General features: G+C 35.6%; 1 protein-coding gene across 2 annotated transcripts in view; it reads right to left on the bottom strand.

Moving 5' to 3' along the window:
* CYFIP1 (cytoplasmic FMR1 interacting protein 1) overlaps window positions 1-14,984 on the bottom strand; it is a 164,276-nt gene that overhangs the window by 97,950 nt on the left and 51,342 nt on the right. For both annotated transcript variants that reach the window (XM_074213710.1, XM_074213709.1), the window contains exons 2-6: window positions 9,358-9,481; window positions 8,989-9,078; window positions 7,585-7,662; window positions 5,781-5,882; window positions 4,123-4,304 (exon numbers count right to left, since the gene is read on the bottom strand). In XM_074213710.1, coding sequence (XP_074069811.1) covers window positions 4,123-4,304; window positions 5,781-5,882; window positions 7,585-7,662; window positions 8,989-9,078; window positions 9,358-9,474 — 569 coding nt within the window. In that variant the 5' untranslated portion in view covers window positions 9,475-9,481. The remainder of the gene's footprint in view (window positions 1-4,122; window positions 4,305-5,780; window positions 5,883-7,584; window positions 7,663-8,988; window positions 9,079-9,357; window positions 9,482-14,984) is intronic.

Below are 14,984 nucleotides of genomic sequence, written 5' to 3'. Positions count from 1 at the left end.
TTTTGATGAGACAGGAGTTGTTTTAATTAGACACCTTTTCTCATTTTTACTGGTTCTTTTAATTTTATGTTCAGCAGATAATTGGTTTAAAAATATCCCCAAAATCAGTAATAAATCATTTCCTATCTGTTAAAACATAATAGGGGATGCAGTTAGGAGGCACAGTGGATAGAGCACCAGCCCTTGGACTCAGGAGGACCTGAGTTCATATCTAGCCTCAGACACAATAATTACCTAGCTGTGTGACCTTGGACAAGTCACTTAACCCCACTGCCTTGCAAAAACAAAAACAAAAAAACTGCCCTCCCAAAAAAAAACATAATAGTGAGCAGCTAGATGATATAATAGATAGAGCACTGGCCCTGGAATCAGGAGGACCTGAGTTCAAATCTGACCTTAGACAACTGATACTCCCTAGCTGTTTGACCCTGAGCATGTCACTTAACTCCATTTCCCCATAAAAACAAAAACAAAAGAAACCCATGTTATATCTCAATTTTCCATAATGTTGCTTAGTTCTCGACTTATCTAGTGCCTTATGATTATTTTACTGAAAAGTGGTACAGTGGCTAGAGCACTGGCCCTAGAGTCAGGAGGGCCTGAGTTCAAATGTGGCCTCAATCACTTAAAAAGTTACCTAGCTGTGTGACCTTGGGCAAGTCACTTAACCACATTGCCTTAAATAATTTTTTTAAAAGATAAAGAAAATAATACATATCTTCATACTTGAGATGATTATAAATTCTTGAGTCTCCAATTGAGTCTCTTTGAGTTCTCAATCCTTACTATTAAACTTTTCCAATATTTTTCCATTTTTCCCTATATCTACATTTGAATTAAAGGCAGTGAGTTATCAAAGTAGAGAAGCTGATGTAATATAGAACATCTTATGAGTCTTTAGCATAAGTTAGCACATAAGCTACAATTATTTTCATAGAATTCTTTTTGTAAATTATGATTATAAGTACATCATATAAGATAACTAAATATCCCATGAAATGAGGGTTCTTGATGCATTTGGGCACATGATAAAACCAACAATCCTTTATTTGATTTTTCCAAAGGTGAGCTTTGGGGAGCCACCATTTCATTTCTATCTAATTTCCTTCTTCTTTTTAGTTTTATTTATACTGATGTCAAGATTGAAATGACTCAATTTCGAGTATATCTACTCAGTTACTAGACAAGGTTCCCACACATATATAGTCCCACCAAAAACAAAGTTAACATTTATATAATGTCCACATACCACATAAATCTAAGCATTCCCAGTAAGAGAAGTTAAGACTAGAGATCATTTTATATTTTACATGGCTTCATGGGCTGCTGTGAGAATAATGATCATGATTATGATGATCATGATTATATCTGAGGTGACAACTATGACAAAGGTTTCCAGTCACAATCCTTTTCCTACAAAAATATTCACAGCTCTTAGGAATAGTAGTATTGCAATATCTGACAACACTAGGATAGACTGGATCCCATTTCAGAGTCAACTGGTTGGGGAGCTATAGATTCTAAAACTGTGAGGAACCTCTAAAAGATCACCTTTTCCACCTCAACTCTCTATTTTACAGATAAAATACTGAAGCCGAGAGGAAAAGAGGAAGGAAATGAAATAGATGTCGATATAGTGCCTATCATGTACCAAGGGCTTTTACAAATATTATCTCATTCAATCCTCACAAGAACCCTGGAAGGTGAGTGCTTTTAGAGACAAGGAAACTGAGGCAAACTGAGGCTACATGACTGATTCAGAGTCATCTCATAAGTATCCTGAAGTTAAATTTGAACTCAGGTCTTCCTCTTATCCACTTTACCATAAGCTGCCGCTATGAAGAGAAATAAAGTAACTTCACAAAAGTCAAGAAAGAAGAAGCCAAGAAGAAAAGTAACTTAACAAAAGCCAAGATTAAAAACTCCAATCTCCTAATTCATTCCAATGCTTTTTATACAAAACAATGAGGCATTTCACAAAAGCTTACCAAAAAATATTAACTTTAGATAATATACTATCATGCAAGTTTCACTGCTTGGAAGACTATAGGAATAGATTTTAAAATCTTCATTATTTTTCCAAACCCCAAAGACTAAGAATTTTGTAGACTCTTTAAAAGCATAAGTTTATACTCCTATCACATAATCTAAAATCTAAAGGTATAACAAGGACATCTCTAACATCACGGTCCATGACTCCTGAGTATATAAAACGCCTCTTTTATACTTTATACTTCCAATTACTTTAAAAGTATGTGAGACAAAATGACAAACATGTAAACATGTTGTATACAAATATACATGCACAACTTTTATCTGACTGTTCACACTGAGGGGAGAGTGGTAGAAAAATATGTAACTTGTAAATATGCAAGTGGATGAATATTGAAAAACTTTCATAACATGTAATTGGAAAAATAAAATAAAAACACATCAAAAAAGCATATAAAAAAAAAAGTGTGTGATAGGGAAGACAGATGTTTACAAAGGTTCTGAAAGACAACTGCAGATATTACAGTATAAGTAATTTAAAATCTAACACTCCTGTTTCATCTTTATAACCAATGTTATGCCTTAACATCATGGCTTAGCAGGGAATATAAATGGATTACCAAACTTATTTTCAAAAAAAAAAAGAAAAAAGCCTAATCAGATAAAAACAACAACATTCTTCAAAGCTACACATTTACATTTTCCAAGTTTATTTCCCTACCACACCCTTTACCTTCCTTACTAGTTCTTAACCTGTTGCCCCTTTCCAAAGGCATGGTATATGCCAAATGCTGCTATCTTTATGTATCTACCATGTTCTTCTTTTTCAAAAGACTTCTGGGGGTGGCTAGGTGGCACAGTGGATAGAGCACCAGCCCTGGAGTCAGGAGTACCTGAGTTCAAATATGGCCTCAGACACTTAATAATTACCTAGCTGCCTTGGGCAAGCCACTTAACCCCATATGCCTTGCAAAAACCTTTTAAAAAAAAAACTTCTGAATTCTTAATACATCACATTCATAGAAAATAACATCCAGAAAAGGAATTGTGGAGTTAAAATGCAGACCAAAGCTTACTGTCTTACATTTTTTTTAAATTATCTTATATATTGTTATTTTTTTCTCTCTAACTTTCCATTTATTTGATTCTTCTTTCACAGTATGATCAATATAGATCTATGTTTAGCATGGTTATACATGTAAAACCTATTTTACATTGCTTTCTATCATGGGAAGAGGGCACAGAAGGAAGGAAAAAAATGCAAAACTCAAAACTTTAGAAAAAAATGAGTGTTGAAAATTATCGTTGGAAGGAGTTGGAAAAAAATAAATGAAATGTTTAAAAATTTTAAAACTATATATATCATATCCTCCTTTTAGGTGAGTTCTCCAAAATAACACAATATTGAGAACAGACCTATATTCATGTCTATAAGGCCTTAAGAGTTTATGGGTATCCCAAGCAATGTACATGGGATACATTTATTTTTTATTTTTTAAATTCAATTTTGTTTTCAGTTCAGAACTCTCTCTCTCTCTCTCCCTCTTTCCCCACACGATACACTTCCATAATATCTTGGCTATCACATCATGGCATGTATTCAAAGGATGTATGATTCCTACTATTTGTAGCCTGTAAATGGTGGTCAACTATCAAAAATGGGGGAAAAAACCTGTTTCCATGGACAAAGATGTCTATTGTTAGTACTGTCAAAAAAAGCAGCCTTTGAACATTCAATCCATCCTGCTGCAAGGTACAGCATTACCTACTTTTCTTAAAATTATATATTGCCTATAATTTCTTAATTAGACAGTTCCTCTTGGGCAGGATATATCTTTTATTTCCCTATGAATTTCATGCCTCATGTGAGCATATGATCAATAAATATTTGTTGAGGATGACAAAATACAAAGCTTGAGTTGGAAAGAAAAGTAAATCTAATGTACAGAGAGAGAGAATGTGCAATGCCCATGTGTCTTGGAAGTAGTATTTATCAAGACATAGGAACCTCAGCCCAAGTGATCACCATGACTTAACAATGGCTCCTACCACACTGTAAAAAAATCTGTATCATGATGTAGTCCTGTGGCCAAGGAACACTTCACACTGGTTTCTCTCATTGGAGCTCACCGTTTGTATGCTGAATGATCATTCTTCACACTGCATTTCATATTTTTCAATTCATCCAGTACAGCAAACATGTTGATGAACTTGCCCAGGGTGATCAAATAGGCTTCAGATACAAAGTCCTTCCTCCTCTCTGCATGGCACAACCGTCGGACCTCCCCACAGAAACGTTCAATAGCATTTCTCTGAAGAGATACAGTAGAGAGGAGGAAAACTGTCAAGTCAATGGCTTTCTGCAAAATCAATTTGATAAACAATTTATTTAGGGACAATCAATCAATTAACAAGAATTAATTTAGGGCTAGATATACAAAGAAAAAAATCAACCAATCCCTGTCCTCAAGTAGCTTACCTTTCATTGAGGAAGAAAAATGCACATGCACAAATATACAATGCTTAATAAATATAAAGATAATGAAATAAATGGCACCAAAAACTGGGTTATCAGCAAAGACAGATGTAAAAGTTGGTGTTAAGACTTTTGAAGGAAAACTAAGGCTTCCAAGAGATAGAGGGGAGGATAATTACTGAAGAATAGCTAATGCCAAGATTACAAATTTTGGACCATGGAAGAATGGTGGATTTTAACAAAAATAGTAAAAATTAGATTTGAAGTGAGAGATAAGTTCTATTTGGGACACGTTGGCTTTGATGTGTCTTCTGGTCATTCCTTTTGAAATGTCCGATAAGCAGCTGATGGCATGAAATTGAAGTTCAGGAGAAAGATTAGGGCTACCTAATACATACACACACGAAGTCATTGGCACATAACCTGAAAGACTGACATTTTATATTAGTAAGCCATTAAAAAAATCATAACTTTGTAGTCATTTTAAAAATTTCCACCTATCACAGATAAATCCCAGTGGTAAAAAAAATCTTGAGATAATGCATCACATCTGAAACAAACAACCAAGAGAGTTCCCTTCTAACAATGTAAAGACTAGCAGACTGCCTTCTGTGGGGGTTGGGAGGAGGGAAGTGAGACTAGGGAAAAAATTGTAAAATTCAAAAATAAATAAATGAAAAGGTTTAAAAAAATTTTAAAAAGAGCATTCCCTTCTAAGTGAAAGGTTTCCACTTAAAAAATAGAAAAGGGTCTTAAAGTACTCTATCTAAAAGAATGGCAAGATACTTGCATTTTGCCAATTAGGAAGTGTACTGAAGGCAATGAATTATACTGGAAGAAATGAGAAGTTTCCAAATGATGAAGCAAGCAGTAGGACTTTGCATGTACAAAGTTCTGAACAGGAAAGCAAAAAAGGACAGGTGTCTACTATATAATTAATTTCTCATTTTCCTGGAGTCCTACTTAGAAGTAAATTCCCCACAATAATATATATATATTGTTTTGTTTTGATTTGTTTTTTTTTGTTTTTGCAAGGTAATGGGGTTAAGTTACTTGCCCAAGGTCACACGGCTAGGTAATTATTAAGTGTCTGAGGCTGAATTTGAACTCAGGTCCTCCTGACTCCAAGGATGAACCTCTATCCACTTGCACCACCTAGCTGCCCCCTAATAATATATACCTTTAATAGTCAAATATCTCATCCTTGTATATACATATTAATTTGGATCTAACAATGTTCAACAGGAATTGTAGGTTTGTCAATGTTTCTGTCTACACTTAATTACACTGGCTTATTTTTGTCTCTATTTACCTGAAAGTACATAAAATTCATCAATTTGGTGACTTCTGGTTCTAGCACCTCCACAGTCTTTTCATAAATCTCCACTCTATTTGGTTGTTCATTGCATTTGACCTGAAGAAAAACAAAAGCATTGAGAAATCTTCATCTTAGAAAATTATGTTATTCTTTTAACAAGCACTTTTCTCTGCCAGAACTCTAGTCAGTCCTTATAACACTTAAAAAAAAAATCTTAATGCTTCCTCTATTACATATGAAAACAATTTAAAATTAAAAAACAAAATTTTTGTCCAAATTCTCTTCCTTTCTCCTAATCTTATACAGATTCTACATGTACACTCATGTAAAACATATTTCGATATTAGTCATTTTGGGGAATAAAACTCAAATAAAATAAGAAAATGAAAATAGTATGCTTTGGTCTGCATTCAAATTCCATCAGTTCTTTCAGCGGAAATAGATAACATTTTTCACCATGAGTCCTTTGGGATTGTCTTAGATTATGGAAAAATAACTAAATTATTGACAGTTGTCCACTGTACAATATTGCTGTTACTGTGTACAATGTTCTCCTGGTTCTTTTCATTCTGCATCAGTTCATGTAAATCTTTCCAGGTTTTTCTGAAATCATTTGTTCAAATGATAGAATAGGATCAATACAGTACAACAGTATCCAATCACAGATATTACAACTTGTTTAGCCATTCCCTAATTATAGGGCATCCCCCAGAATACTTTAATATTTGGAGGGTATGTTCATTCCTCTGCTCTTTCTGGTCTTCTTAGATATTACTCCCCTCCATACTCTCTAGGGTCCAACCACACTAGCCTATGTGCTATTCCTCACACAAGACAGTACATCTCCCATCTATCTGGTTCCCCTTTTTCTTCACTACCATTTCTTAAAATTTGGCTCAAGTACCAGCTTCTGGTTCCCCTCACCATTAGTGTCTTCCTTTGAGGTTGCCTTTCATCTATTCTGTATGTATCTTCTATTGTCTATTTATACACATGTTTTCCCTCTATTTAGAATTTAATTTTCTTTGATTTCAGAGAAACCTGGAAAGATCTATTTGAACTGATAGGAAGTGAAGTGAGAAGAACAACAGTCATAATGCAAATACAGCTTTGAAAAATTTAATAACTCTGAACAAAGAAGTCACTCAACAATTATTGATGAAGTTCCCGCTTTGTGGCAGGTTCTATGATTAAGGAATGAGCATAAAGAAAGGAAAAATTAATCCATATAAGCTAAACGAGCTCAGAGTCTAACCAGGATTCTGCATGGAACTTGCTATCTCCTTACAGAGGTGACAGAATATGAAAAACATTTTTGAACATGACCAAAGAAGGACTTTGCTTTGCTTAACAATGCATATTTTAATGAGTTTTGATTTGCTTTATTTCCCCCTGGGACTGGAGGAGGGTGGAGTGGAAGAAAGAGAAAAGTAAGATTTTGAAAATACAAAATTTTAATTTAAAAAATGCTAACCTTCTTGAAGGAGAGTCTTCCCTCCCCCAGTGGGGCTCCATCCTTCTCTCTGTCATGGTAGACAGCTTCATGAGTACTGATCAACAATCAGAGTCCAACTCTGTCTACTAACTTTTTGACACATAACTACAATGATCCTCAGACAAAAGTCATCCAATTCATCCCTGATATACATCTTTGAAACCCTCTGGCTCCACAGAATCAACCAGAGAAGAGATAGGAGAAGGAAAGGGGAGTACTGCTTCAGTCGACCCCTTGGTTTGAGCCTGAGAGAGATATGAATGAAGTCTATAGTAACCATGACAACATTTTAAATCTCTTTACCTGAGGAATGGCCCTGGAACAGCTTCTCCACGTGTAAAGCATGATGGCATATTCCTGACCTTCCTCCAACATCTCATTCTACAATTAAGACACAAGAATACAAAGGAATGCTTTGGCAAGAAATTGCAAAATGAAGGATAGGTAATTAAAAAAAACTAAAGTGGACATATGAGTCTATCCTTTTATTTAACTGAATTGAAACAAACTGCTCTGAAGTGGTTTCAATGACTGGAGAAGTTCAAATGAATTATCATTTCTGTATGTCATAATCTGACACACTGGTCAAAATGGCCTGGTAGGTTAAAAATACATACAGACATGTGTACAGCAAATACTGTAACAGTGCGGTTACAATGATATTGTAAAACAAATTAAATTGAACTGATTTATTTTCTTTGATCTCAAATTCTATAGAGAAACTACACATTCAGTCTCCCCCTTTCAATCTTTGATTTCAGCTAAGACCAACTATGAACAATGTTATCAGCATCCAGAGGAAGAAAAAAAACAAAAAAAACCCCTTCAGAATCTAATAAACTAATAAATCTAATGAACAGTTTATGAAAATTATCTCTTATGTATCTCTTTCCCTTAATCCTAAATCCTCATACTGAAAATGTCTAATCTGTAAACACGCTCATCAAAAATATGTATATATACAGGGGCGGCTAGGTGGCACAGTGAATAGAGCACCAGCCTTGGAGTCAGGAGTACCTGGGTTCAAATCTGACCTCAGACACTTAATAATTAACTAGCCGTGGCCTTGGGCAAGCCACTTTAACCCCATTGCCTTGAAAAATCTTAAAAAAAAAAAAAAAGAATATGTATATACAATGCTAACCTGACTGTTTGCCACTGAGGGAAAGACGGGTGGGAAGGGAGGGTGGAAGGAAATTTTCTAGCTTAAACAAACATGTGCATATGGATGAAAAATAAATTAATTAAAATTTTAAAAAGTCTTTGAATTCTTGGCTTGAGCACTCTGATTCAGTGAGATGAAAATGAAGACACTACTAGATTATTAAATGGTATGACATAGCCTCCAGGTGACATACTTTCTGCTGTAGCTTTTCAATAATACAGGAGATGAATTTCCAAAAGAATCACAAATGTTTTACTCGATATATTTTTTGTTGTTGCTTTTCAAAAATGCAGATGTGAAAAGGAGTTAGGAATAAAATAAATGATAGAATTAATTATATAAGCTTATTTTTTCCAACTATTAATATTTTTCTTCTTGGTGAAAATAATACCACTTATCTTTAAATCCCTTTTCTCTATCACCTATCAACAGGATACCTGAAAAAGAAGGGAAGTTCCTTAGAGGGCAATTTTCAAAAATCTACTATTCATCATTTAGATTTTCTATTGCAAACAGTAAATAAACAAAGACAAATAAATTACCATGCTAGAATGGACTGTTGCTTGTTCGATGTATCTTGCAATGCCTGTGACAAATGCATTTCTGTCTTCAAAGTTAGTGTTGAAATTTGGCTAAGAAGAAAAAAAGTCGGGCTTTAAAAGGAGGGAAATGGTAGATTTATTTAAAAGTAAATTACTGCTATCATTAATTGCCATTACTATATATAAAGCATCATAATAATATTTCAGGTAGGACAAGATTATCCTCATTTTACAGATGAGAAATCTGAGGCTCAGAGATGGTAAGTAGTAAAGCTACTACAGAACCAGAATTTTGTTTCCAAATTCAGTGCATGGAGCCCCTTATATATTAAAAGTTCAAGTGCAATAGCATTTCTAAAAGTTACTTACCTGATAAAGCAAAGAGGATGGTGGGGGTTCAATACAAGGCTGCTGGTCTGGAAGTGGCAATTCCTCCAGGAGGTCCACATTGGACAGAGCATCTTCCAGAGTCACCTGGGCAGTCATCTTGACCCTATCAAGCAGCCAAGAAAATGAAATAGGATTCTTAAGCACAGGGAATGTTTTTCAAACTGTCTCATAGGCCATTAATAAGATCTACCCTTTCTTTTTCCTCTTTTCTTCTATGCCAGGCTCCCTCCCTTCCTGAGGTAAAATGTGGAGGAAGTGGGAACATTAGAGATACCAAGCCAGAACAAAAGTAGAGGGAGATCTATCTTTAAGCAACAAGTTGCAAATTTCCTGATAATCAATGAGTATGTCATCTTCCTTCCTCTAACTCCCACTGAAGTCTGTACTGCTCTTCCTGTAGCATTTGGACAATCTACCAAGACATTACAGATGCCTCAAATTCCCTACTAAACATAGTCTTACACAAAGTGACACATTTACTATCTATTTAAATAAATTCCACTAATGTCCATTGTCATTGTCTTGTTCTGTCAGACATTTCAACACCCCTCTAGCACTGAACACCCCCCCCCACTGTGACAACTATGAAACCCAACATAGCAACCACTTCTTACAATGCATTCAACATTCTGTAATAGTAGGTCTACTCTTTACCTCTCTACCTTGTGAGGTGAAAACTGACTTACTGTTTGTTCTCTACAACCTTCATTGATTTTTTAATTTAAATTTTTGAGTTAATTTATAAGGATTTATTTTCTCTCCTTCCTCCAGGAAAAAAGAAAAAAACAAAATCTCGCAACAAATATATATGTATATGTATCATAAAACAAACTAAACTCCTCCATCAACCATTTTCAAAGATGTATGTTTCCTTCTAGATTTCTAGGTCTGTGATTTCACTGGTATAGGAAAATCTTTGGATAAGGGAATTCCTTCTACCAAAATGAGTCAGAACCTTCTCTGAAGCCCTTAGCCTTAAAGAGCTCTTCAATGCATGCCAAGGTGACTTGGACAGGGTCACACTGTAAGACTACATCAGAGACTGAACTCATGTCTTCTCAGTTCTAGGCTGCCCAGGAGGGACAACATAATTGGAATTCCAGGCAACTGCATCACGTTTAAGTGTTTATTAATGAGCATTTATGGAACTCTTACAGCTGGAAAGTTCTACCTCCTCTCTTCCATCCCCTGGTCTACCTAGTTTCCTCCAAGACTTGGCTCAGAAGACCTGTGCTTGTCCCACACATCTCTGAGATGACCTCTTATCTATTCTGTATGTAGCTTACATTTTTATTTTAATTACAAATTCCAAAACAGGGCAGAATCTATTTTTGCCCTTTTTTTCTCTCTCCAGAGCTTAGCAGATTGACTGGTAAACAACAAAAATTTAATATGGTCCCTTTTTGCAGTACTCTAGCCATGAGCCAAAATTAAGCTCTGTTTAAGTGACTGTCCCAAAATTCCTGCTATAAACAGCCCAATTTAGATGGTCCATCTGGAGTAGACAGGAGCAGTTCTATTCTAGGGTTAGGACACAGTGATTAAGAGACACCAGGAACAACCTGGAGCTATCTTTAGAGAAGCCAGAATTGAATGCAAAATTTAATATAAACTCAGAGCTGCAGTTCTTTAATGAGAGAAGATAACCTAGCTTTCAGGGCCAGTAGCTCTGATAAATATAAAAATGTATATTATGCATATGTATACATGGTTATATACATATATCAATCACTACAAATAATGCATGAAATAAGTATACATATATTTATAGGTATACACACAAACATAAATTATGAAATATAAGTATACTATAAAATATATGTATACAGATATCATCCAGTTAATAAAATTCTAATGACATAGTGGGGCAGCTAGGTGGTGCAGTGGATAGAGCACCAGCCCTGGAGTCAGAAGGACCTGAGTTAAAATCTGACCTCAGAGGCTTAATAAATTACCCAGCTATGTGACCTTCGGTAAGTCACCTAACCCCATTGCCTTCAATAAATTTAAAAAAAATTTTTTTTAAAGAAAAAAGAAACTAATGATATGGAAATCTATATCAATTGAGTTCAAATACTACTCAATGAAGATGGAAGTATTTTAGACTAGATTCAGAAATCATTTCAAGCTTATACAGTGCTTTCCATCTTTTCACTAAGCAAAGTAGAAGACATCAGAGTCAAGAGATAAGGAGTGTAGAATTCCAATCCAAATCCATGTATGTGCATATTAAACTTCTTGATGTTTCTTGCTTCTTCAATAGTAAAAACATTTGTCCAAAAAGTTATTGAGAATCAAGATAAAATTGTATATGAGAAAATGCTTTGAAAAATTACTATAAAAATATGTTAATGTGACTATCTTTTCCCCTAGGAGATACTCTTGTGGGCTCTCACAAATTCTGACATCCCATATTCATAGGCACAAATACAGAGCCCAAGGGAGATGGCTCATCTGGAATGAAGAGAATAAGGATCTAACAAATGTAAGGCATTCTCAGTAGGCAAAAGGACTGGGAAAGACAAGGAGGGCTGGTGCAGATCAGGACTTAGACATGAATGGCTCCGTGGGGTAGGGCTCCAGGAAAAGAACAAGTCCAGAGAAACCAAGGGGAGTTTAAGAAAGTGACAACCCCCAAGAAGGTAGATAAACTTCATAATCCCTCAAAATTTGCTCCATTGGCTCTGGCTAAGCATCTCCTAAATTCATTTAGCCATCAAACACCTTAGAATTTGAAATATATCTCTAGGCATAAGTGCCCTTAAAAAGAAAACTGGTGCAATTATGTTTAATAACCCTAGAATAAAGGGATAATGAAGGAAAAAATAGAACAAAATGGTAAAAATTAAGCCTAATGTGCTTCATATAAAGATAGATAGAAACAAACAAACAAACAAACACACATCTCAAATTCCTATTTAATATCTTGGGAGGAACGAATATCACTATTCCTTTGTCATGAACTCCTAATCCCAAAGTGAACAATTTGAGAACTGAGGTTAGGAAATAGTTTGCCATTTTCTTCTCCATTTTACAGGTGAGAAACTCAGTCAAATAATTGACTTGCCAGGGACAAACAGCTAGTAAAATATCTCAGGACACATTTGAACTCAGATCTTCCTGACTTCTGGACCAGCCTGAACTCAGGTTATCGATCATTTACTACCAATCAGATGACTCCAACTGGATGACTCAAGGGTACAAACTTTTTAACCTTCTTCTGGATTCATATCTGGCCCCTGGACCCAGAGGGCTCTAGAGGAGAAACTGAGAATGGTGGCTTTGTACAGCCCTCCCTTACTTGCAAATCATAGCATCACACCTCTGATGTCATGGTCCTCTTTCAGTATGAAGGACAAACAATAACAATCTCCTCATCCTAACTTCCATATTTGACTTATAGATGACCAAAACACCATGCCATTATATTTTTTGTTATGGCACCCATAAGCACAATATCTATTAACTCCAGTCATGTGACTCATCGGAGATTGTAAACTCTACGGACAGGTATCCACAAAGTCATCTTTCTTCAATGTCTGTAAGAAAATTTTTTGATCTTGATAAAGATGATAGCCTCAAAAAATCCTATGTATAATGGCAACTTTCTCATTCTGTCTGTGCATTAATAAAAATGACTGTGGGACATTTTATACACTCAACATTCCTTACATATGCCTTTAGAACAGTTAGCAATAATAGTAATAATAACAATGTCATACCTAGCATATTGGCAGCTAATGAATACCAAGGCTGAAATCAGGAAGATTTCAAGATAAGATCCAGCCTCAGGCATTTCCAAGCTGTGACCCTGGACAATTCACTTAACCTCTATATGACTCAGTTTCCTCAAGTGTAATATGGAAATAATAACAGCATCTACCCTCATAGGGGTGTTTTAAGGAGCAAATGAAATAGTATTTCTTTTTTTCCTCCTATTTTATACTACTTTATTAAAACTTGAGCACCTCAATGTAAAGCTAAATACTGGTAAAATCTCATTGTCCTGATTAAGCCCCAATTACTTGCAAACTTACAAGTAAATTTCCACTAGCAGTTCAACATTTAAATCGATTAAATTATGAAATAATATTTCTAACTCACTTAGCACACAGTGATTGGCATGTGGTATGCTATTGTTGTTCATTTGTTTCAGTGATGTCTGACTTTTCATGACTTCACTTGGGGTTGTTTGCCATTTCCTTCTCTATCTCCTTTTTCAGATGAAGAAACTAAAGCAAATAGGTGAAGTGACTTGCCCAGGGCCGCCCAGTTAGTAAGTATCTGAGGTCTTGTTTGAACTCAGGAAGATGTATCAACCTGACTTCAGGTCTACTCCATGGGCACCACCTAAATCCCCAAGTTCATTTAATTATCACAAAAGAATCCCGTGAAGATGGGTGAAATAATACAATGATTATTTTCCAACACAAGAAAATGAGGTTCAGAGAGGTAAATTAACCTGCCCAGAGTCCCATAGGAATACCAGGAGGTCCTCTGGTAAATGGAAAGAGCCCTGGATTTACAGTCAGAGGACCTGAGGCTGAATGCCACTATTGTATAATTCTGGGCAAATCACTGAACCTCTCTAGTCCTGTTTCCTCATCTGTAAAATGAGGATGGTTAGATAAGATGAGCTCTAAGATTCCTTTCGAGGTCTTGATCTGGGATCTTACAATCAGAGCTGGGATTTGAACAGTGGCCTCCCAGCTTCAAATATTGCACTCTTTGTATACTAAAGGAGTAGAGTAGAGGTGCAAGGTGACAATTTATAAATGTTTATTAACAAGAAGGACAAAAGTGGGAGGACATAGGAAAAAAAATAACTGCATGGACTCCCTTACCCCCAGATCTGCTGACTCCAAGATATTTTAAAAGGAGAAACTACAGCTATAAATGGAAAATGATTTTGTCAAAAAAAACAAAATACCTCCTTGGAACATCAGAATAGTCAAGAAATCAAATCTCCCCTCCCAGGAACCACCTAACACTTCATGAACATGGTATAAACCTCCAGTGATAACTCAGCATATTCTGATGCTGCATGTAAATCACATATTGCATGTAAAAAAAATTCGGACCAAAATTAACTTGTGGGGGGCCAGGTGGGCAGAGTGTTCTTAAAACCACAAAGCTTACAAGATGAAACCACAGCCCAACAACCTAAGGCTTGAAAAACCTTGGGGTGAATTAAAAACTGGTTAGTGGTAAAAGCCACAAACTTTCTATTTTTACATCCTCCACATCTATGCAATCTCATAGGGGTAATTTTCCCTTAAGTATTTTAACCTCACCAAGTGGATGCTCTTCTGAAGTACGGACAATTTCCTTAACCATCTTGCTAGGGCAACAAATGACAAAGGTAGCCAATTTCGTGTTTCAGCAAATACTGTCAATGGAAGCTTTCCTTATTTTAGCCATCAGATGTATTTCTTCTAAACAGGTAGCATGCAACTGGATAACATGCAGTAAGTCATATTTTAAGTTCACTAATGAAGCTTGTCAGTTACTCAACGAATAACAAGCATACTCCCCCAACTCCCAAAGTTTAAAACGGAGTGTGCCCATCCATACATCAGCTCTAGTTTTTCACAAAAAGCCCACAT

The sequence above is a fragment of the Macrotis lagotis genome, chromosome 1 (genome assembly GCF_037893015.1).
Source record: "Macrotis lagotis isolate mMagLag1 chromosome 1, bilby.v1.9.chrom.fasta, whole genome shotgun sequence".
In the NCBI taxonomy this organism is placed as follows: domain Eukaryota; kingdom Metazoa; phylum Chordata; class Mammalia; order Peramelemorphia; family Peramelidae; genus Macrotis; species Macrotis lagotis.
Note: the sequence above shows the minus strand (reverse complement) of the source record. Positions and strands in the feature narration are given on the sequence as shown.